The sequence below is a fragment of the Spea bombifrons genome, chromosome 1 (genome assembly GCF_027358695.1).
Source record: "Spea bombifrons isolate aSpeBom1 chromosome 1, aSpeBom1.2.pri, whole genome shotgun sequence".
Classification (NCBI taxonomy): Eukaryota; Metazoa; Chordata; class Amphibia; order Anura; family Pelobatidae; genus Spea; species Spea bombifrons.
Window position 1 is genome coordinate 126,911,669 of NC_071087.1, and position 23,616 is coordinate 126,935,284.

At 39.5% G+C, this 23,616-nt stretch overlaps 1 protein-coding gene across 2 annotated transcripts in view; it reads right to left on the bottom strand.

The window, feature by feature from the left end:
• The window catches only part of HECTD4 (HECT domain E3 ubiquitin protein ligase 4), a 70,479-nt gene extending 47,163 nt beyond the window's left edge, over window positions 1-23,316 (bottom strand). For both annotated transcript variants that reach the window (XM_053473168.1, XM_053473162.1), the window contains exons 1-11: window positions 22,937-23,316; window positions 13,357-13,871; window positions 12,271-12,360; window positions 9,026-9,156; window positions 8,173-8,281; window positions 6,806-6,944; window positions 3,173-3,343; window positions 2,203-2,395; window positions 1,710-1,871; window positions 1,304-1,417; window positions 131-271 (exon numbers count right to left, since the gene is read on the bottom strand). In XM_053473168.1, the coding sequence (XP_053329143.1) occupies window positions 131-271; window positions 1,304-1,417; window positions 1,710-1,871; window positions 2,203-2,395; window positions 3,173-3,343; window positions 6,806-6,944; window positions 8,173-8,281; window positions 9,026-9,156; window positions 12,271-12,360; window positions 13,357-13,871; window positions 22,937-23,089 (1,918 nt within the window). In that variant the 5' untranslated portion in view covers window positions 23,090-23,316. The remainder of the gene's footprint in view (window positions 1-130; window positions 272-1,303; window positions 1,418-1,709; window positions 1,872-2,202; window positions 2,396-3,172; window positions 3,344-6,805; window positions 6,945-8,172; window positions 8,282-9,025; window positions 9,157-12,270; window positions 12,361-13,356; window positions 13,872-22,936) is intronic.
• Between the last annotated feature and the right edge of the window lie 300 nt (window positions 23,317-23,616).

Consider the following 23,616-nt stretch of genomic DNA (forward strand, 5'->3'; position numbering starts at 1 on the left):
GAGAGTGACAGAGATATGGTTTCCTTGACTGATAATCGATTTGAGGCATGATTTTTTTTTTATTATTACAAAATATTGATGCAAGGTACAGTTCCCCTAGATAGCATGAGGTCTTTGCTAGACAGAATACCTTTAGGATCTGCGATGATGTGAGTGACACCAAGCCTCTGACATACGACATGGAAAGCCTGGTTTCCAGGATTGCACCACTGATCGATGTAATCGTTGGAGCACGTCCAGATCATGTTATTCATGGTATCGTAACAAGCACCTGCACAGAAAGCACACAGACGACTTTTTATAGAAGTGGTTTGCCCACGATGTACTACGACCAGCATTAATTATATATATATATACACACATACATACATACACACACTACTGTTCAAAAGTTTGTAGAAACAGATGATTTTTCATGAAATATCTTCATAGACGTACAGAGGCCCTTTATCAGCAACTATCACTTTGTTGTGTTCGCTAATCCAAGTTTAAGTGTAAAAGGCTAAATGACCATTAGAAAACCCTTTTGCAATTGTTAGGACAGCTAGAGAATGTCTGTTTTCCATGAAAACAGCTAAGTGATCCCAAACTTTGAACAATAGTTTATGCATATATATATATATATATATATATATATATATATATATATATATATATATATATATATATATATATATATATATATATATATATATATATATATATATATATATATATATATATATATATATATATATATAGTCACATAGAATTATAATTATGCAAAGTCTCACATATACTGTTCAGAGATCTATCTAATGGAAGAATTGTGTGCCACTGTATAATTATAATGAGGCCCTGGGCAAAGCTGTGTTGTTGGGTTTCACTAATACATAATGCATTTTGGCAGAGAATATATGCATGTGTGATCACATAAAGCCCTGTTGTTTTATAGGAAAATGCACACTAACTCATCCTAAGTAGACATTAAGACTATTTCACTAAATGTTGCTATTACAGAGATGCACCCAATATCTGTGTGCATATAATAGACAAATCGTATTAACATTTTGCCAATTGTGATGTCATTAAAATATCAGAGAATATTTATTTATATGTACACTGATCTGTATGATATCTAATAGTTTAAGCTGAATTTAGAACACTGTTGATGACATAACTTACTAAAACAAACATGGATAAGTGCTTGTTATGAGGATACCCTACCCTGCATAGGCTAAAGATTGTGATGTTAGAATAACAAATTAACACACAATACCTACAGCTCATACAGATATTAAATAAAATAAGTTTTATTCATTACCAAGTCCTGTCACCAGTGCCCCTCGCCCAAGGGAGCTTCCAGAAGCATCAATGAGGTCAGCTCTGTTGGTGAACTGCCCGTCAGAAATGTTAAAAACCAGACTGGAAGCAAGGACTGTAATTAATAGAACACAAATTGGTTAAGCATTGAGTATTTTATCCTTAATTTCCCCAAACCACCACTAACCGTTTGTGAGTCATTTACTTAACTACGCATTAGATCGAAAAGAGCAATCAGAAAAGTCTAATTAAATTACAAAAATCAGTTTTAGGTTGGAGAGAAGGCAACGTATTGATGAGAAGCAATCACAACTTGTAGACTTTGACTAAACTTTAACTACAGCACACACCCTGCACGATGTTAATATGACAGTACTAAGAAGGTAGGAGCTGAGAAGATTGCTTACTTTTCAAAGACGATAAGCCGCTAGTTCCACCAAAAAGAGATCTTGTCGCTGAACTCCCTGACCCCCCTGGAGGAGGTACAAGGAGCACCAGGTATGTGCCGCAGGTATACATCGGAGTTTTTCGCAAGGTTTTCAAAGGAAGACCACAGCTTGTATTTGCCGCTGTAAACAGAGCATACGCGTGAACATTGCTGCATACTATCTCCCAAAACTATATCTTCTCAAATAACACTTAGCGAACACTGCTTTTCCTTTTTATTGCATCCAACTTATGAGACTCAATATCATCCAAACTGAAGCACGGACCTCCCGTTTGCATAACATAATGTTATGCTACTTCAGCATAGTCTCTGTACATTTTATGGAATATGCCAAGGACCAAAGCTATTGGCAAATACAATTATCATCGGTACCGGATGAGTGTGGATTTCCAGAATCAGATAGGTACTTGTTTTTATGTTGTTGATGCACGTAGGTAAGGGCAGCGGCTCACCGGTTTGGTCCTCTTTCAGAGTGTTTGAGATTGTAGATCCAGTGAGTGCGGCCAGGGTGGCAGATGGAGAAGCTCTGTATCTGGACAGCCGGCTCAGCAGCATTTCATTAATACTTTTGGCTGACTCCCCCTCTTTCCTTGTTAATATAACACGTTCATGAAGAGGGCTTGCCATGCACACTCCATTTTCTACCTGCACAGACCAAAATACATATGCACATCTGAAATTGCAAGGCACGAAATCTGGGCAACTAATCTTTTCAGCAACAGGCCTTTCTAGCACAGAAAGATACCTGCAAAAATCTAGATACTTGTAGCATGGCATCCACACCACACGCCTAGTTAAAAGCCCTTAAGCACTGATACGGCATGGAACCAAAGCGTGTCTCTGGAAACACAATGGCACCCCATGCACACGCCAACACAGCTTCCTTGTAATATGCAGCTGTGACAAGAAAGCAGTGAACAAAGTGACTGGCACACTGCATAATGTCACATTACTGAGAGCCAACAGTGCGCAGCTTCTATAACAGAACCCCTAGAAACAAGAACAGTGCTGAACTGCGAATCAAGTAACAATCATACAATTAAAAGTATTTCTTGTACCATTTACTTTTACATACCAGGGTAAAGGTAAATTGTATGCATGTGGTATAAGCAGGGATGGTACTTGTAATTAGTATGTTTTGTTGTCCCCCTAACCCTGTTCAGGTCGATATCATTACCTATCAATATAATAATCAATCTCTAGACTATAAAAAATGTACATTTCTAGTCAAATCTATAGTGATGATGCCCTGGGTTCATACACTTCCAAATTCAATCTCACTAGTTGACATGGTAAATACTGAAAGGTACATATCATATGAAGAAAAGAAAAAAAACTGGATTGAGAAACTCATTGATAACTTAATAGGTCTGGAGACATCTTCACATCTTTCTCACTTGTGTTCACTTTGAAGGAACTCACATTCAGCTCAAAGATGTCCATGAAAACAGAGTGGCCCTTTGGAGTTTTCTCATTTAGGCTAGCAGGAGACCAAATCCAGTAAAAATACGTTCCGTCCGAAGACAGGTGAACAGTAGTCATATTGCTCCCAACGGGAAAATGATTGGCTGGCATTGTGACAATCTGAGAGATCTAGGAGTGAAAAAGAGGCAAGCAGTTTAGTTGTTGGCTTTGCATTTATCGTTTAAAAAAAAAAAAAAAAATCACAAATAGAACACAATAAATGTAAAAATTAGCCACATAACTTCTGCAAGATTTATTGGCTCACATTTAGTCCCTGGTCTCTTACAAGAGACAACTAATACATTTCAAACAATATTTTCTTGACAACATTCCTCCAATTATTACACCCCCCCCCAAAAAAAAAGTAAAAAAAAACACAACAAGACAGAGATGACCACCGTACTTACTAATACACGCTGGAAGTTACTGGACTCATTGGAATTATAGCACAGATAACGCTGAGAGATGGCTTAAGATTTTGGTTAGTTGGTAGTTATCCTCACCATGCATTACTTTGGGTAAATATATTTCTAAAGTAATACATAAATCTATTATGCGTTGTTACTATATCAGAACTGCAGATGTACAGTCCTATTTACAAGAATATTTGAAGATGCAATACGTGCAAGCAGCCATTAACCATACAGTATGCTATTCCATTTAGGGCTGCAACTAACGATTATTTTATTAATCGATTAATCGGCCGATTATTGTTTCGATTAATCGATTAAAAAAAATATTTAATAAAATGCCCTGCACCCACCCACACTCTGTCCCATCAGTTTCCCACCCGGCAATCAATATCTCTCTCTCTCTCTCTCTCTCTCTCTCTCTCCGTACGTACCTCCGCTACCGAATCCTTCCACTTACAACGTGCAACCGCAAAACTTTATTCAAATCTTCATCGTACACGCGCGTCACATCCGTCATTACGTAACGTCAAGCAGACGGACACTACAGAGCTCTGCAGCAGAAACGGGGGAACGCCGGCGGAGGTAAGTGAAAGGAGCCGAGCGCTCCAACGACGAATCGATCACTCGATTAATCGATAACGGAAATCGTCGACAACGATTCCCGTTATCGATTATTATCGATTTTATCGATGCGTTGTTTCAGGTCTAATTCCATTAGAAGGCCAGATGAGTGTGTATAATGTGTGTGTTTACCAGTCTTGCCTTATGCCCCGGAGGGCACCAAGGAACAAATGAAGGTCTATGGGGAAAACACTGAACGTATGACTTAATAGTAAATATATTGTAATGATAAGAAACAATCCATCTTCATGACTGCACTAAGTTACCCAACATTATACAGCAGAGTGCCATCCAACTATTAAGCATAGCACTAAAAACCATGTATACGGTGGGTTAAGCTACTGAGAAGCAGTCAACAATTTTAAAGATTACAATATTTAACAGCATGTATCTAATACTTTTTATTACCAAAACAAACCGTTCAAAAACCTAAGCATTTTTAACTCGGGTATGGCGGCAGTATTCTGTGGCCCTTTACCACGCCACCATGTTCTATCCAGAGGAAACGGTGAAAAGACTCCGGCAAAGTCTTCAAATGCTTATCCTTTTTGGGTCAACACTAGTAGGCTAGAACAGACCAGGATGCAAGTATGAACAGTCGCCACCAGATGGGCATTTGCACTTCCAATGGCAAACTCATTTAGCAGAGGTACAATTTTGACTTAAACCCCAAGTCACTGAATGCAACATGAAATTTGGAAGCATAGTTTGCTCCCCTCAAATTGTAAGTTTTCTATTCTAAGAACAACCTGATTTGCAAGTTTACGCATTTGTCTTGCGTCTCTCATCAGACCAGGCAGGACCAAGAGTTAGCTGCTTACTCTGTATCTTTCCCTGCACCAGGAAAGGTGTCTGTAGCTGTCCTATCCGACTGATTGTAGGTCCAAGACCTAGCTGATGATGGGGCCTGTCTCATCACAAATGTCTTCACACAAAGGGCCACAATATTATGGAAATGGTTACAAACGACAAATCTGGAAACCATCCTAAAAATTTTTAGGAGCAATAAAGTGTTTTGCCCATAAGGATCAGTATAAAATAGCACAAAACGTTACAAGCCAGATCTACAAATCTAAAAGATGAGCAGCAAGTATTACGGTATTGTTGTACGCTTTATTTTTTTTTTAACATATGTTAAACCTCACTCCAAATCAGGTAACATGGTTGTTTGTACAGCAATTAATCCCTCCCTAAAAATAACTTTTAACATTATAACAAAACCAAAATTTTCATTTTCGTAATACCAATGAAAACTAATAAGATAAATCTCTTAGATAAGCCAGTAGAATCTATATCACTAATCTGGAGCATACAGTATAGACCAGGGGTAGGCCACCTTCGGCTCTCCAGGTGTTGTGGACTACATCTCCCATAATGCTCTTACAGTCATAATGCTGACAAAGCATCAAAGGAGATGTAGTCCACAACACCTGGAGAGCTGAAGGTTGCCTACCCCTGGTATAGACTAACAGAATGCTGTAGGGACAGCTTAGTATCCAAGAAAAAGTGCCAGAACCCCCCCACACACACACCTAAAAAAAAAATCACTATTTATATATGGTGGCTTGTCTACCATCATATGCACTACAGAGAGTAGATGTTTATGCCGCCATTTATAACATCCCTAAAACCAAGTTATACATTTGTGCTAAAACGTTGGTGTGGCTGTTCCTTTAACACAGGTTATTTAGGATCTCTGAAATGCAAAGGCTGCTTTAGATGCTGATTGTATTTGCTTAAGTGGCTTTGTGCTGGCATACTTGGCCAATTGAGATAATAGTCCTTTATCACAATGATAAGATTACAATGGCTCAATGGCTCTTTATTATCGCAGCTGAAAAGCAGACAGCAATCTGGAAAATCTATATGGCATCTTCTCTGGGGATAAACCTTTAAATATTAGACCACCTAAAAAAAGCTCTTTAAATACATACTGTAAATGTGGACAGTTTTTTTTATTGCAGCGTGTTATGGGTTTCAGAGAATAGTCTCAGATCCAATGAATGCTACTGAAAGTTATCTTACTCTCTGGTGCAAACCAATTAATTTATATATAAATGCTGGCCTGGTCAATAATAGCAGCCATTACTACTTATATTAAAAAAAATGGTGCAGAAATCAGGATGGTGTGTAAATATGAATGTGTCCCAAATGACCCTAAGGGTGCAATGTTCTTAAAATATTAATATTTAAAATAATTTTAATTATACTTGTTTAGAGCCAACTGGTTTTTTTGAATGATTAATGCAAACGTGTTTATATAAAAAACATAACTTGCTGCTAAAAATGTCCGACAATTAAATTGTCAATAAGAGAAGAGCATGACCAACTGGGAGAGACCTAAATAATTCACTAAACAGCATGTCCATTTCAGATGGAGAACTCAACACTCAAGTGATTAGTGCTTTCAGGCACTCGTAACTAGTTGTTTCCTCATACAGTGGAATACGCTTGGTAGACGATTTATGGAGTTGGCGTTGGTTGATAGGAAGTCAGCCACATCAAGAACTCGAATCCAAGAAACATTAATAACTAAAGTAGGCCTTGGAGTAATTACCTGTAGAGTGTGCTGGTCAATTATCTGGAAAAGAAAATGAGGTTTGTTGTCAAAGGACGCTGGCCTGTGAAGCAGTTTCCCACATCCGTAAGCAATCCAGCCAGCTTCTAGCTCTTCGTTTCGACAATAGACAAAGCCTCTGAAAGCAGTAATTATAATGTTAATGGTATTACCCTACGAATTACACAACACTTACATGAGACAGAAGTATTCCTTGAAAGTAGTTAGATAAGAACCATACAGTAACATATTTATCAAGGAAGAGAAGGATTACATATGTGTATGATGGAAAGTGGGCAATAATGGCACAGACAAGTTGTTTGTGGGCAAAGATGGCACAAATTAGCTTTCTGGGGGCACTGACAAGCTAGAGCAATGATGGCACAGGCAGGCTGTGTGGGGGGCAAATGAGGTACTCACAAACCTTTTTAAGGCAAAGGTGGCACTATGGGACAAGTTGATAGTGAAGTTGATGGTGAAGTTGGGGGCCCTGAGGTTTTTAGTTACGACCCTGGTTCTAGTCCTGTCATCATAGCTCAATCTTTAAGAAAAATAAATGACTAATACACAGGTATCTAAATACAATATGTAAAAACTAGAACTGTAGTAGTCATAAAAAAATGGTTGATGTGTCCCTTTACTTAACAAATGCAATATTTTTTCTTTCCAACCTTATAAATGCAAATATGTATAAAGAGTTTGATTTTCTGATAGCAAATTCATTTATTGATATTACAATAAAGACTGATGAGAGAATTGGTAAAAAAAAAAAAAAAAAAAAAAAAAAACATTAACATTTTGAGCGGCTAACTTTTTACTGGCAAACATTTTTTTTTTTTATATAATTTTCAGTATAAAGAAGACCAAGCACTGCTGGAAGTACTAGCATGGCCCCACAGAACCCTCATAACAAGATCATTGAGTCTGTCTGGGATTACATGGAGAGAGACGCAACTGAGGCAGAACGTTGGACGGTTCTCCAAGACGCTTGGAACAGCCTACCTGCCGATTTCCTTCACAAAAGGTGTGCAAGTGTATGTTTGTTTGACAGCAAAGGGTGGTCACACCAAATATTGATTTGATTTAGATCAATAAATAAAAGGTGCACGGCACTGTGTTGACCAATGCATATTAAATGTCTACGTCTTCTGTCTAATCAGCGCATCGGTACTTACCACACAATGATCAGCAGATTTTCTTAAAGGACTATAAAACCAACCCTCCCTTACCATGCTGCGGTGATAAAACAGGTCAATTTGTAAGATGTGTGCAGAGTGCAGATTTGATCATATTTCATAATTATTGCTAGATAAATCCAAGGTGTTAGCAAAAACCCACAACCGTATGACGCACTGACAAGGACTCACCGTAAAGTGCCGTGCAGACCAGATCCCAGTTTGCTGATCCCTTTTCCTACGGAGTTAGTTGTGTACAAGTAAAGCCCATCTGATGCCAAGCAGCGACCCAAGTCTGCATCTGCAATACCAAAGGCAGTTCCAACATTTCAATATATACCTAAGTGACATATCATGGGTTATAAAGCATATCTGGGGGGCAGAGTGGCAAATCTATAAGTAAGGTGCATTATGAATTAAGGGATGACCTTAAAAATGGCCATTGGCTTTCCAAAATTCTGTTTGTATATAACCTATGCTGACTAACTGCATAATAGATACCAACAATGATAAAATACATGTATTCGTGTATTTTTTCTCTAAAAATATTTTTTTCTTTAAAATAGCACCAAACTTTAAGGGTGCGGCCTATAATCGAGCCAATACGTTATGTGATGTGTCATCCAGTCATTTAAAAAAGGTTTACAGACTTCTGAAGTCGTGGCAGAGGCAATAACTGTCTGTTAAAGTACCACTTAGCATATTCACTAATGTAAAGTCACTGGCAAATGTGAGGGTTGCCTGCAGGAATCCCATGGGCCAGGGTCTCTGGAAGTTTCAGATTAAGTCCATAACGCAGGGTTCAGTACACAGCAGGCATTGTTCTACTCAATAGCAAATAAATAAAAAGGTTCTAGAGGCTTTCGATACCCCAAGTCTAGGAATACATTCTTATTTTGCTTCATTAGTAATCTTGCAGAGCCGATTCAACTTATCATGGTATCCAGCTGGCTCCAAATCAGTTGTCGATTTCCACCACTGCTGCCAAGGAGCTATAACGTACCTTCTAGTTTAATCGCTTTGCAGTAATGACATGATACCGTACCTTTGTTCTCATTGTTTGCACCGCTAGTTCCATCAGGGGCTGGAAGCATATCCTCAAATCCCCAGGATACAATGTGTTTGCTTCCCAGTAAACAAGAGGGTGATCCTGGCCCTCCTTCCAGAAGCAGCAACCTTAAGACAAGACACATAACGAATCTGTTACGAGTGGGCAATTCTGAATTACAAATTCTTTACGTCAGAGTTCATATTTTGTAGCTTATGCATGGTTTTCCTGTATTTGTACCAAATATGTATTTTGAGGGCATAGTTTCTTTTTTAGGCAAATGTTTTGATCCCCTCCCTTTCTGGCTTCCCAACAGCCATAGCCCTGTCCCTTTTTTTCCTCACCCAAAACTATATTTACTTACTCATCTCTCTCTTTCCCTTCTTGTAGCTTTCCCAAAACATCCCAATCCCTCCACAAACCCCCCCATGTGAAACCAGCCCTAACCCACCCTCCTGTTCTCTACATCCTCATTTGCATCCTGAATCAACTTTGTTGCCACTTAATAAATATAAGGTGATAATAAATAATAATAAATAGATTCCTCCTTACACATTAAATTACGCAGAGCTAAATAATTTACCGCATTTGCTCGATTATAAGACAAGGTTTTTTTCAGAGCAAATCGGGGTCGTCTTCTAATCAGACCTCAAATAGAGGTCTGACTATGAGACTAAGATCCAGATCCCCTGCAGCGCTGCAGGGGACCTGGATCCTCCTGTCTGATAACCTCAGCTGCTGCCGGCACTTCCACCGGCTATCACGAGCACCGACGAAAGTGCGGACAGCAGCGCAGGTTGCATATGTGTGTACCTTCTCACTGCCGGGATAGCCCGCCCACTGCCGGGGAAGCAGACCCGGTCGGAGAGATCAGATGAAACACCGGGACCCCGGCGGCACTGTGCCATCCCAAAGTCATTGGCAGATCCGGTAGCGGGGTCACACAGCGTCATTGTGTGTGATCCCGTGGGAGCTGCAGTAAGCGCCTGCTGAGGCATCACAGTGAGTGAAGTGCCTTAGTTGCTTGAGTGTATATTAGGGTCTGGGTATCTAAATGTCAGAGTGGGTATGTAAGTGGGTATATTAGTGTCTGGGTGTGTAAGTGTCCCCCTATATGCCACTCTGCCCCATGTTATGTCTTTTAACCCCTATATGCCACTATGTCCCATGTTATGCCTTTTAACCCCCTATATGCTACTCTGGCATATAGGGGGTTAAAAGGCATAACATGGGGCAGAGTGGCATATAGGAGGGTAAAAGGCATATCAGGGAGGCAAAGTGGCACATAGGGGGTATAAGGCATTTCTGGGGGCAGAGTGGCAAATAAAAGGAAATAAAAACAAACAAAAAGTTTACATGAATTAAACTTTTTTCCTATAGGGTCATCTTATAATCAGGGTTTTTCTTTAAAAAAAATTAATATTCAGATTTTGGGGGGTCGTCTTATAATCGAGCAAATACGGTAGATCTTGCAGCATTTCAAAGAGCTATATGGATCGCTATTGTGGTGTAAAAATCTTTACAGACGCATGCAGTATTACCGCATGTATTCAATAAGATTCTAGCCACAGACTTAATGGAACATACATAAAATCAGCATTACTTGTGCTTGTCTCTTGGGATTTGTGTTGGATGCATAAAGCAGTGAAATAACTCGTTTTCTCCTTCTGGTGTTCTGTACAGAACGTTCCTGTGAAAAACAGAGTGCAGCAGCCCGGCTGAACCGCACGGAGGAGGGGGATGCGTTGTTTTGTACAAGTGTCAGAATTAAGCACTGCCATTTTTTAAAGGGACACTACAGCCATCATGTGCATTTTAATGCAGGTGATAGCCGAGTGTCACCTCTACATCAACATTTTCAGAAAATCATGAGAACATTCTCTATGCATTTTCTCTTTCTCCTCGTATCTTAGCTATTTAAATTGCAGGAGATCCATTCAGCCGAACACATTGCATGCTCAACAGCATAATTGTATACTGTCCACCAGCCCGTTCCCGCGCTGGTTAGCACGACAGGGCATCTAATGAGACCTCCTTGCACGTCTCTTGGCATTCCTGAAGCTGCAACATTTTCATCAAGTCATCATTAATTTTATTTTTTTAATAAACGAAAGCATATGGAAGGGTACTTAAATAATTTCTTTGTTGAGGGGTACTAAAGGACAATAGACAGTCCATTTAAACAGCCATAACATTTTCACAGGCAGGGATGCTCAAAAAATATTGTGTAGTTACTCCAATTATTAGTCTAGGGGGGAAAAAGGTTAGTGAAGAATACATGCAACTCGGGTGGTTTCAAGGGTTGGTTATCTAACCAAGTGAGAGAAGAAGGATGAATTGGCAGATTGCAGCCATTTGCCATCTCAGTACAGTACAGCCACTCAGACAAGACACAATAAGAGCCAAGGATCTACCTCCAAAACGTGACAGTAGCAGCAATGTGCAAACAACACAAGAAGATATTCAGATTTATAATAGGGAATTACGGACACATGATAAACGCTTGCTCGGAGTAAGCTCTAAATCTGCTGTACAAGTGGCACCAAAGACAGTGGCCTACCGGGCATTTGGCAAGTGAGCCACATGGCCAGTGTGAACCTGTGTGTGTATAGAGGTACATAATGGACAAGATTATGTATGTTGGTAGAGATGGCTGCTTAAAAATCCCTATTTTAATCTGTAACCACAATCAAAGTTAATGTAATGTAATGTAATTTGGATGATGAATGTGTTAGGACTTGGAATAACTGACAGATAAAAACATCAGTTTTAATAATGAATTTGCATAAATGATAATTTCACAATACCCAGGACTTCATAAACATCTGGATTTTGTAAACTGCATTTCAATTCCATCTAACACGTTAAAAAAAAACAAAAAACCTGATGACAAGATGAGGCCTTTTTAAAATGATTAATTTACATCTAAGGCTTGAAACATATTGAAATTACATCAGCAATCTACAGACATGAAACCTTAGAGCTAAAAATCAGTTACAATTTTGTATAATTCAGGCCGATGAAAATCAGTGACTCCGAAAGTTACATTATGACCAAAAGTGCGCCAGTAACCGTCTAGAGAGCTCTTAACCAAGAGTATTAGGCACAGAGAGACAGATGAAATCAATAATACTGCACATCTGGCTACTCAGATCTCTTAATACGTTCTGTTACTGTGTTTTAACGCAAGCTTATATTTCTCACATCAGCTATTGAAGCCTGAGTATGGTGGGAAAACGTACCTATATAATACATCTGCCACAGGCAATGATCCCAAGTCGGTCTGTTTTTGTAGCAAGTGTACGGTGTGAATAAATGTTTTTAGTGATCCCCTGTAAAAATAAAAAGATATTATACATTAAATATTGTTGTAAATACTTAATTTGCATGAAACTAATTTCAGTTTTGATACTTTTCTGCAATTACAATATTTCGGAGCATAAAATTACAGCGTTGTGTACGGTAATGTAGTTTGTTTTTGAAGGACACCTGGTTTTAGCTCATAAATACCATTACAGATAGAAGAAAAAACTGCAAAACTTGGCAAATTTATAACTTAAATAATATTTGCTTTCTAACTTTAAAAAGGACTTGACAAAGCCCAAGAGCCACAAAGCCGTGAACCAAGTCATTCTCACCACTGATTAATAACGAAGTAGTTGAAAAGAAGTTTCTGGGTCCTAAGAAAATCAGACTGGCTCCTACTTGCCCTACTACTACAGTCTAGTCAACCTCTGCAGTAAGGGGCAATAAAGACACGGAGTTCACTTAAGAACAAATTTGCAGGTTCCTTTAATTCACATGTATTCACAGGATTGCAACAAATTAAGCACGAGTAACAAACTGATTCAGGCAAAAATACAAAGGCAAGCGGCATGTTTATAATTAACTTTCTCCAGACCTATTTATTGTAGACCCATATGCTTGTAGGTAGGTGGTCAGATTGACTACTGGCTGTCATAGTGTTTTTATTTTGTAGCTTTAGCACAGAGACCCTCCTGTACTCGAGAGATCGGTTGGTCTGTTCATAGGCTAGTCAGGTGCCAGCATTGATTGCAGGTTTCTGCATTGCGTTCCTTTGGTGTCAGTGCTGATACAGTAGGACAACTCCTCGGTACAAGTAAGAATCTGCTACTTGCTCATAACACATGTCTATGTCTGAACAAAACCCTATGGCCATTAGTCTGAGGATCCTCATGACCACCTTTTCTTCATTGATGGTGTAAATAAAGGCATCAGGTAGCTGGACTTTTCTCTCTTCAGTTTTAACAAAATTACATACTACTACTTTAAATGAAATGTTATTAAAACAAAAAAACTTAACTTACCTGGCACATGCCAAGGCAACCAGAGCAGCAGCAGAATTTTCTTTTTGTTTATATGAGACTTCTTGACCCAACGCTGAGGTGTCCTCCAGCCAAGAACAAAGCAAAGACTCTATTCCATTCAAGCAATCAGTTGGCTCCTTAGTCAAGCTCAAAGGCTGGCAATCCCTAAGGCAATTCAGTAGCACCTCAGCCGTTATGTTACAAAGAGAGGGGTCTGTTTTACTTTGAGACTGGATGAGGGGGAAAACCAGCAGAAGGCCCATGCGTGATGTAAATGGAGCCTGTTCTGGCTGTTGTAATAGGCCCTGCCTCTTGAGTAATGATAAAGTTTCCTCATCAGAGCCATCCCTTTCATGCTGCTCTTCCAGAGCCAGTTGGCGTTGCGCATTCCACAATCCACGCAGGGCATTCAGACGATACTCAAGCAAGCGTGCATATGCATTGCTCTGGTTCCCACACACTGCCCGCAAACGCTCTGCAAGCTCTGTTGGGTTCTTTGTCTCAAATGTTAAAATCTAAAAATAAAAACATTAAAAATTTAGTAATTATTCCAAGATATCTTGCTTCCATTATTAATGATTAGATCTTAAATGATTAGTACATCAAGAGGCCCCAAACACAGGTTCTTACAAACCATACATTATTCAGCTACGTTAATGGTTTTAATAATCGATTTTAAACACTGAACACATTAATTTCTTTTAGTTTTCACCGAGGTTATTGTTAAAAAAAATGTAGTAATGAGATGAAGTCCTGAGACAATACATTGTTTGCTGATCATCATCATCAAGCTCAACTGAGAGGAATCTTAGGGCATTTGCCATGAGTTCTCTCGAAACCGGACACTCAATGTTATCAACACTCAAACTGTCAACCACCACAAGAATCCAACCCAACATGAGATTTAAAAACAACAGTAAATAATCCAGATATGGAAAATATTCAACTAAAGTATTTTATGCCTTTTGAATGTTAACGGCGTGTGCATCCCCACAAGCAAAGTGAATGGGCTTGGGTGGCACTTCCAAATATGAAATAATGGCAGAACAGGTTGAGAAACATCACTAGACATCGGTGACGACAGCAGAGAGAAGAACAAGAAGACGAAGAGGATGCTAGAGAAGAAGCAGAGCTGCAAGACATGGAAGCGGTCGGCGGAGAAGGTAGGGAGCCATTATAAGAGTGATTTTAAAAAGCCCCCCACCGATTTTGATCCGAAACGGATGTGCACGAAGCTGAACAAACGGGCAAAAAAACAAACAGAAATCTTTTTTGGCGCATTTATTCTCAACCACGCCAAGGTAAAGGTAAAATGTATAGCACTCTCGCCATACCACCCTAATCGAAAGATTGTCACAACTCCAGAAACTCTGTAATTCTTTATTCTTCAATACTTTGCACTAAATTTAAGTTTGGGGAATTCTTGAGATAGACAAAATATAAATGCAGTCATAACTGTAAATGTAGTCAATGGATACCTTTTACAATGGCAAGAAAAACCAGATAATGAAAGAATGAACTTTTACTAGAAAAGCAAAAACCAGTGACTACTCTCATGTGATTAGCACAATTCAATCCCGTACCATCACATAACTCTAAATACACAGAAACCTGCCAAACAGAACTGCTGGGGTTATGTAGAAAGAACAACCAGTTGAATAGTGTGACTCAGCAGGAATATATCTTTGTTTCCAATAGTGTTAATTACACTTTTCATGCTGGGCATTTAACCCATGCTATGTGCTGTCTATGTATGTCGTATGTAGCTGGCAAAGCGGACCTACGATGACAACTATGTACGATTTTCACGGTTGATATCAATTTGGACAGACCGCCAACATTCAGGGTTGATACAGTTAACACCAAAGAACATAACACGTTCACTTGTAACCTTACGTTTAAAGCCACTGTGCATAATATGATCAGATGACGCTAATGCATTTTCACAGGATAAAATGTGCAGAGATAAGCACCGCAATATATAGTATAAATAGATAGATAGATGCAAACGTGCCGGGAGTGTTTCCAGCTATAATAGTCATTTACAACATCAACAATGACTACACTGTATTTCTGATCCATTTCATGGCTTTTGGCTTAGCTGGTCCTGTATAATGTATTATTCAATGTCTAAGGAGGCTTTGTATTAATCTTGCTAATTTAACTAGCTTAATCTTGCTCATTGTCCAGGGTCAGCCAACTTCTTTCTGCAGCTGAGCCTCACTAGGGTTGGCGCTTCATAGAGTACAGTTAAGAAAAGAAGCTGAAAGCAACTCTCCTGCCAATCCTCCCTTTAGTAAACACACCCATAGTGGTAATACACAAGAAGCGTGGAACCACAGACACAGACCATACTGGGGAAACACCAAACCACATAACTTAAGAATTGCAATATCTCAACATATTCAACCTGGATGAAACCAAGACGTTATATCTCAACCCAATGAACTTTTGTAACTATTACTTCCTATTCGCATTATTTCCTCTACTCACATGTGCCTGCCTATTTTATAGGTCCCCTTAACTACTATCACATATCATTGACGTGTGTATTCACGTTTTGCTAATTTAAGACTTATTAGACCGCCGTTACTACTGAAGTTCTGGAGACCTGTGTAAGCATAAATGGTTTTTCGACGTTGGCCCAATAATAGGCATCAAGCTTCTCTTGGACCAATATAGCAATATCAACATTCAATATTCAATGGTATAGTTTGCTGAATGTATATGAATGAATGCATATACACTGCCTATAGATTACACAATTTTGATATGTATGTATCCACTCCCATGCGATGAACGGTAATTATTAGGATTCTACGTAAAACAGACGAGTGTCGGTATGTCCTGGCTCACATTCAGCCTGTATTCATCCTGGGTACAGAGCCAAAAGCTTAGTCACTGCCAGCACCTTCATAAATATTCACTACTTCATAAATAGGGAGGCATTACACATATAAATATTAACATTTTATAAATTGGAAGGTATTACACATAATATTAACATTTTATAAAGGATAGAATGTAAACGAAGGCTTCATATTTTTTTCTGAAATGGAAAATATTACACGGTTAACCTGGATACCATTATTTATTTTAAAAGGCACAGTGCACTAAATTTTTGATTTTTGTCCTTCCTTTATTACAGAAGCTATTCACCATTTCTGTGCCGCGCATAGTGGTCCACCTCTTCTGCTGATGGTGGCACTGTAGCCTGTCCCTGTACAGGGAACGGACAGGGTGCCAGTCTGGGAGATAAACCCAGTCACAAGGAGAATATACTCCATATATTTGTGAATCTGTGCCCCCCACTGACTGGTTTTAATAACCAAGCCTGTGACAGAGGAGGCAGCTGAAACCAACATTCAGAGCTGCATCAAAATTGTCTGCAATGTAGACGACGTTAAAATGTATCATTTGTGTTCATTACGATGTGGCAATCCAGCAAATGCCAACTGCACTTGGTGTCTCTGTAATTTCCAAGCCTAAATGTCCCTGCAGTTGTGCAGGAACAGAAACTCTGGCCGTGTGCTGGCAACCCGGTCTCCCCTGTCAGTCGTAGCCAGCATGGCTGTCCCCAAGCTGACAAACATTTATAAAGCTGTGAGCATATAAATGACCAAAGAAAAATTAGGACAACCCCTTTTTTGATGAGATCAGAAGCGATAGCACAGATAGCAACCGTAGCATTGATTAATGATGATCCCCTGCCCCACTCCGATTACTGCTGCGGTAACAGAATTCCTTTCCTCTGGCTTTTTAGTGTGTGGGTGTGTATTTTGCTTGCTTCCTTGTGTCGCTGCATGTGTGTATATGAATTGTCTTTGTGTCAGGGCTGTAGGTGTTGCCGTTGTCTCAGTTGGTGTTTGCTACCAGTGCCTTATCTTTTGCTCGCTGCTTTACAACACAAGAAATGAGCCATAATTACTCTTTTACCAAGTAAAACAGTATGATAATACTGTGACACTTATGTAAAACTAAAGAAAAAAAAAAGCATATTGGTTAAACAGGAAGCAACACAGACAACAGATGAGTGGACAATGCGAAAGTACAGCCAGCACATGCCAAAAGGCATTGCAATCATTTCTGGCCTGTGCCACTGTGTGATTAGTTTCTGGCACCGAACCCCCGTCTTGATTTCTTTGAAGGATACTCGAAGGAATTGCTAAGAGTGCATCTCTACTTTTCACACACTGGGGCTCCCAGTTACAGGGTTCACATACATTTGCTATTTAAGAGGAATCAAAGGTCCTTCAGAAAAAAAACGTGCAATGTTCTGGAAATATTCAAGTGTGTGATGTGTTCTTAGCCTAGATCACTGGGTAGTGGGAACGATCCTCAAATAGAGAGCAATTAGAATCTTAAACTAAGCAGAATGAGATAAGAATAGCGGATGATTTGCTTAAAAAAAAAAAAAAAAAAAAAAAAAAGGTAAATTCTATGAAACTGGCAACAAAACTACAAAGATGTTTCTGAGGACTGCTGTATTTATTTTAGAACGGTTTATATAGAACACCTGACAAAATAGGTATTCTGACTCTTTCAATATAATATGAACAGGGTTATACAGTTGTACAGATAAAACCGTTCTAATCAGCATTTTTTGAGTCTTAAAGAGACACTCCAGACATCATATGAACTTTGATACCTATATTAGCTGTGTAGTTACTTGTCATGGTGTCCTGCTGAAAATGAGCGGGTGACTCAATAGAATCCATTCATACGCGTTTATTTCTTTCTGCATGCCAGCTAAATGCAAAGAATATATCAGTATGCATTATTCTTTGGTTAGGGCCCTTTAACCGCTTTAAATGATAAATCCAGAAACATCACTATTTTCTGGGTGTTTTTTCCAGCTCAGTATGTATGTTTTATAATAAATTAGCAAATGTAAGATTTTTTTTTGTTTTTTTAAACAGGCTCACTGTATAAAGGCAACAGGAATGAAACATCAGAAACACTCATCAGCTGCAAGTAGCTTTAAAACAATTATACACATACAGATCTAACAAACTATTCAAACTATTTAAAATATAAGCCGAAGATCTACACAGTCAATGATGCACATTGAGGGGAAGAACCTAACCTATACACATTGTGCCAGCCAACTCAATGGCAAATGTGCAGATGAAGAGACTTAATCCGTTATCTCATTATGGTCAGGTGCCGAATCCACAAACCATGGCTGCTAGTTGGGTAGCGCGTGCCCACAATTCTTTTAGTGCTTCCACAGAATACAATGTGTGCCACGCAGAAGCAGCACGGAAACAGTAAGTGTTAATATACACATTCGCTAATTCATATATAAAACATCAACTCACCAATACACCAAATTCATATTTGTAGATAACACATCCACTTTAAAGAGAAACTGCATTATATGCAGGATTTAACATCTTTAAACGAATGCATTTAGTTTGTGGGTTTTGTTTGTCAATTACTTTTTTTAATGCTTCGGAAACATTTGGTTGAAAGGTTAATTACACCTGTGGCAGATGTGAACTAAACAAAACTATTCCCCTCCCATGAACTTTATTCCCTTTTACTCTTGTTCTAGTTCCCTTCTTAAGCTTTCAGGATTTGATACAGGGAGAGGAAACCTAATGGTTTGGCCCCAGCTATGCCTTCTTGCTTATAGTTGCATTAGAAATCTCAATCATGGTTCGGTTAAATTCCCAGAAATAATTCTCTAATCCTATAAAATTTCCCGTGTTCATGATTTTTGCTCAAAAAAACGCAATTATCATGCGACACAAAATGTGATCTGTTACTGCCTTAGAAACAAACAAACAAAAAAGCTTCTTAACAATATATATGTTTTATGCATTTTTTAACATCCTTAGGAAATAATAAAATGACATATGCGCCAAGATTCATTTGTGGAGTACAGCACGCAATTAAGTCTTAAGTGGAGCAGCACCTTTAATGGGGAAGGATAATCACCTTTAATAAGTACAGATAATCATGCCAATCCCGGGAAGAGGAAGTTTAAGATGATCTGACACTTTCCATAATCCTAGGTTTTATAGATCATTAAACTTAATAAACCTACACAATCATGCTTACAGAAAAATTAAACATATGTATTAGAAACTCACATCATACGAGTATACAATGGAAGCAGGCATCTAATCTACCAGGACTTGTCTACTGTGCCCAGCATCCACTGGCACAAGAGGTAATGGCAGAGTTCACTACTGAAGCTTGACACCTATTTGACATGTTTTGGTAATAGGCAGTGTCTCACTTTTCAGAAGTCACCCAATATAAGATATGCCTTATACAGCGACAGTTCAGCCCTTCTTACAAAACAAGCTCTTTGGAGAGAGGAAGATTAAGCCAGGTGTATTTGTCAGAGGTCCCGGTGTATATCCTGCTTTAAGTACTTATTACCGTATTCTATGCACCCCAGTGGATACTATCAGCTTCTTTTGCAGCTGCTAAACTGCTATCCCTCAACTCCTCTGGTATCTCAGAGGGTGATCGGCGCCAAACCAGCTCTTCTCCCTTTCTGACTGGTACTGCCTAACCTCCAGCCTTGTCATAACTATTTAAAGAAAACTTCCTCAAACCTACAAAAACCTCTGTGACTTAACCACAACTAACACACACCTGCCTGTGTTTTTCAACATCTCTACCCACTTCTGCCCTGATGTTGCCACCACACTGTACAACCACATGCTAACCTCAGCCCTAGAGGAGGTTTCTCCTGCTGTCGTGTGCTGCCTTCCCTGGCTACTTCTAACAAACCCGTTACCTGTACAAGTGCCCTTGTATCACCGAGCTTCGGTGAAGGAAATTCCGTTTGCCAAAAACGTTGTACATTACACATTTAAGCTCCATTACCACACTACTGTGGCTCCACCATCCATGGCATGCCTGTCTTCTGGCTCAATCCTACCTCTGATTGTATCCTCTTGTTCCTCAGCTCTGGGTTCCATACTCTATCTACACCTCCTACCTAATCCCACATACCTAATCTCTTCTTTTCGATTCCAGTATCACCTGGATAGAGAAGACCCAATTATTTACCTTTCCTCTCCTGACCCCTTGCCTTCTTTTCTGTTCCTGTCTCTCTGAAATCGCACATTGGATGGCATCCCACTACCTGGCTGAAGCTTTATATCTTGGAGACTGAACTTCTCATTATCATCCCATCTCCTCTACTCACAAGTCCTGATGTCTCCATCATTGTTAAGAATTTTTCAACCTACCCAACGGACCAAGGCCGATGCCCTGGTGTTACTTGACTCCACTCTCATGTGCATCCCTCATATCCAGTCACTCTTCAAATCCTGCTGCCTTCATCTGCAAAATATCTTTTAAATTCATCTTTTCCTCAAACTCTTGACTCATATCTACAGAGCCCTTAACAACGCTACACCGGTTCTCCCTTCACCTTTTGCCTCATTCCCTCTTAACTTCCCAATAGATTGTAAATTTACATGAGTTGGGCCCTCTTAACTTACCAGTACATCTTAACGTAATTGTTAGTTAGTATAATTGTACATTTTTCACTAAATTGTCACTGTCCTCCTATTGCAATAGCGCTATGGAGTCTGCTGCCGCTCTCTATATAGATATATATAAGTTTGATCTTGCATGTAGAGTTTGATCTTGAATGTGTAATAAGTGTAATAAGAAATGAACTGCAAACAAATAGCAAAGTCCAGGCTATTTAAAATAACCTATTTCTATTTACTAAATGGTGTTATTTTCCTATATCCATTACAAATGGCCTTTTTTAAGGAGTCAAGCGCTATTTAATAACTTACTATTGATTTTGTGTTTTTAACATTCTATTTATAGTCACACACTCCCCTCCTCTCTGTGTACTGTAAAATAACCCATATAAATCACATTATTATTTACTTGGGCTTAGTTACAAATCCCTTTAAGTGGAACGAGATATTATTAATTGGACGCATACGTATGGACATATGCTGTGTGCAAGACTGCTAGGGTTTTGCAGTGCACAATTGTATCGTGGGACATAGTTTTATTTCAACAGAGCGGATACCTTAAATTGCGAGAGGAGGAGAGAGATGATTAAGTCTGTCCATCATTTGGGAGCGAAGCGAGACTTGCACCTGCTTCAACGAGCCAAATGACAGATCGGTACAAAGGCCTAAAATACAGTGAAAACCTAGTGCAGTGATCCTCGGACAAAAGGCTCATTCGCCACAGCATCTCTGCTCATTCTGCACAGGGCTGTGGGCAAGGCAGGCAGTCTGCGTTCATTCATGCAGCATCACTGGGAATCGGCACCATAAAAATAGAGTATAAGTAGGAAATGTATATCACAGCTTGTGTGTGTGCATGTATTATGTGTGTGCACGTATACACACACTTTCCCATCCAGATAAAAATTATACATTTGAACACAAATATAAAACTGATATTTTGTAACAGAGGATCACACATTTTTTAAACATTTCCCACATCTAGACAAAAAATAAACAGCAAAAAGTGTGTAATACACAAAAACACACACAATCAGGTTTAACGATACCGTCTCTTCCAGAATCCGCTATCCAGCACACCAATATTTGGGTAGCCATTCCCGCAGCCCAATGAGTAAGAGGGCCCTGCGTATGTATATTCTATATCACAGATCTAGCTTAAGATGCCACCGGGCCCCTAAACACAGCCCTGTAACGTTTGCAATCGCACTTGGCTAGGTAGTCACATAGGCTGTCTCGTGTATCATCACCCGTGATAGCGCTCAGCAAACCAAAGGGTGTTAACCACTATTAGAAGGACTTTCAAAGAGTTAAAGAAGCTCCTATAATATTGTCACTTTATTTCCACGTGTTTATAAACAGAAAACCTAAATGAATAAACGTTGCGATGCGAATACTGATTTAGCCTGTGTACTGCCCAAGGAAAGAATATTATTTATTGATTTCCATAGCGCCAACATAGTCCGCAGCGCTGGAATAATCACATGTACATAAAACCTGCTCTTTTTAAAGTACATATTCGATACGGTGTCGCTTTAGGCTCATCAGCAATGCTATGGAGATTGGGATGAAGTGATTTGCACTGCGGGGCCTTTCAGCGGCTGGTCAAGTTACATTATTTCACGTGCCCGGGGCATCACAAAGAACAGAGAAAAGGCTGGGAGATCTCGAGAGAAAAGGCTCATCTGTCAGAATTCGGGTCAAAGGCTGCCCAATCTGGTATGTGAATACAGAACAAAACCAACAACGTGCCATTAAATATATAATAGACAAAAAAAATAACACACCATGGTACCAACATGTAATGCGTGACAGAAAATACAACATGTAATGTGCGTGACTATAACGTATAAGGAATAACGTATACAAAGAGGACATATTGTGTTTGTGATAGGACATCTTGCCAAGGCAGATGGTCTGCAGAGAGACACCATCAGTCATGTGTGCAGCAGTGATAACACCCTGATAGGGCGAGTCTAAAGTGCTCAGTGCCTATATAATTATATATATATATATATATATATATATATATACACACACAAAAAAAAAAAAAATATATATATATATATATATATATATGCGTGTCATCCTCCATCGCCCAGTCTGAATGGCCTCACCTCCAAGTCCGTATCTCCGGCCTCCGTGACCCCGATCTCACTCGGTAATTCGGCCAAGTCGGTGACCCGGATCAGCCCATCATGTAAAAATATAGTCTCTTCCTTCACGGACAGCCACTGAGCAGAGTCCCCAGCGGTAGCAGCCGACCCCATGTTGTGCTCCTTAGCAGCCCCGGAGCCGCTCCCTCATCCCCCGCCTCTCACCATCACCCGGTAACCTACACCATCGCCCACCGAGCTTTCTGGTCGTTCTGACGCCGCCTCTCCTTGCCCAGAGGCAATTTTACTATTAATGGGCGCCGGTTTCCCAGATGAACTGTAGCTATGCCCTACAAATCCGGTAAGCTTCAACCCGGTAAACGGGACCGCAGTACCACTACTCTCAGCGAGACGCCATATTGGCAGGAGAAGCGATCCCAGCGTGCACCGCGCTGCCTGTACCTGTCTGTGGAAATACAGCAATAAACTTGCAAAATGTAATAGATAAAAGATATTGCTCATGGGGGTGGCTGTTAATCGAAGCATGTTGTGATAACTCTTCAAATAAAACATAACTGTTAATTCTAACTGTCAGTGTACAGAGACTGTGTCATCAAACTGAAAACATTAACTATTATTAACAAAGTCCACATACCAAGGTCAAATATGATAAGTAACCAAGTTGTCAGTTAACCAAGTTG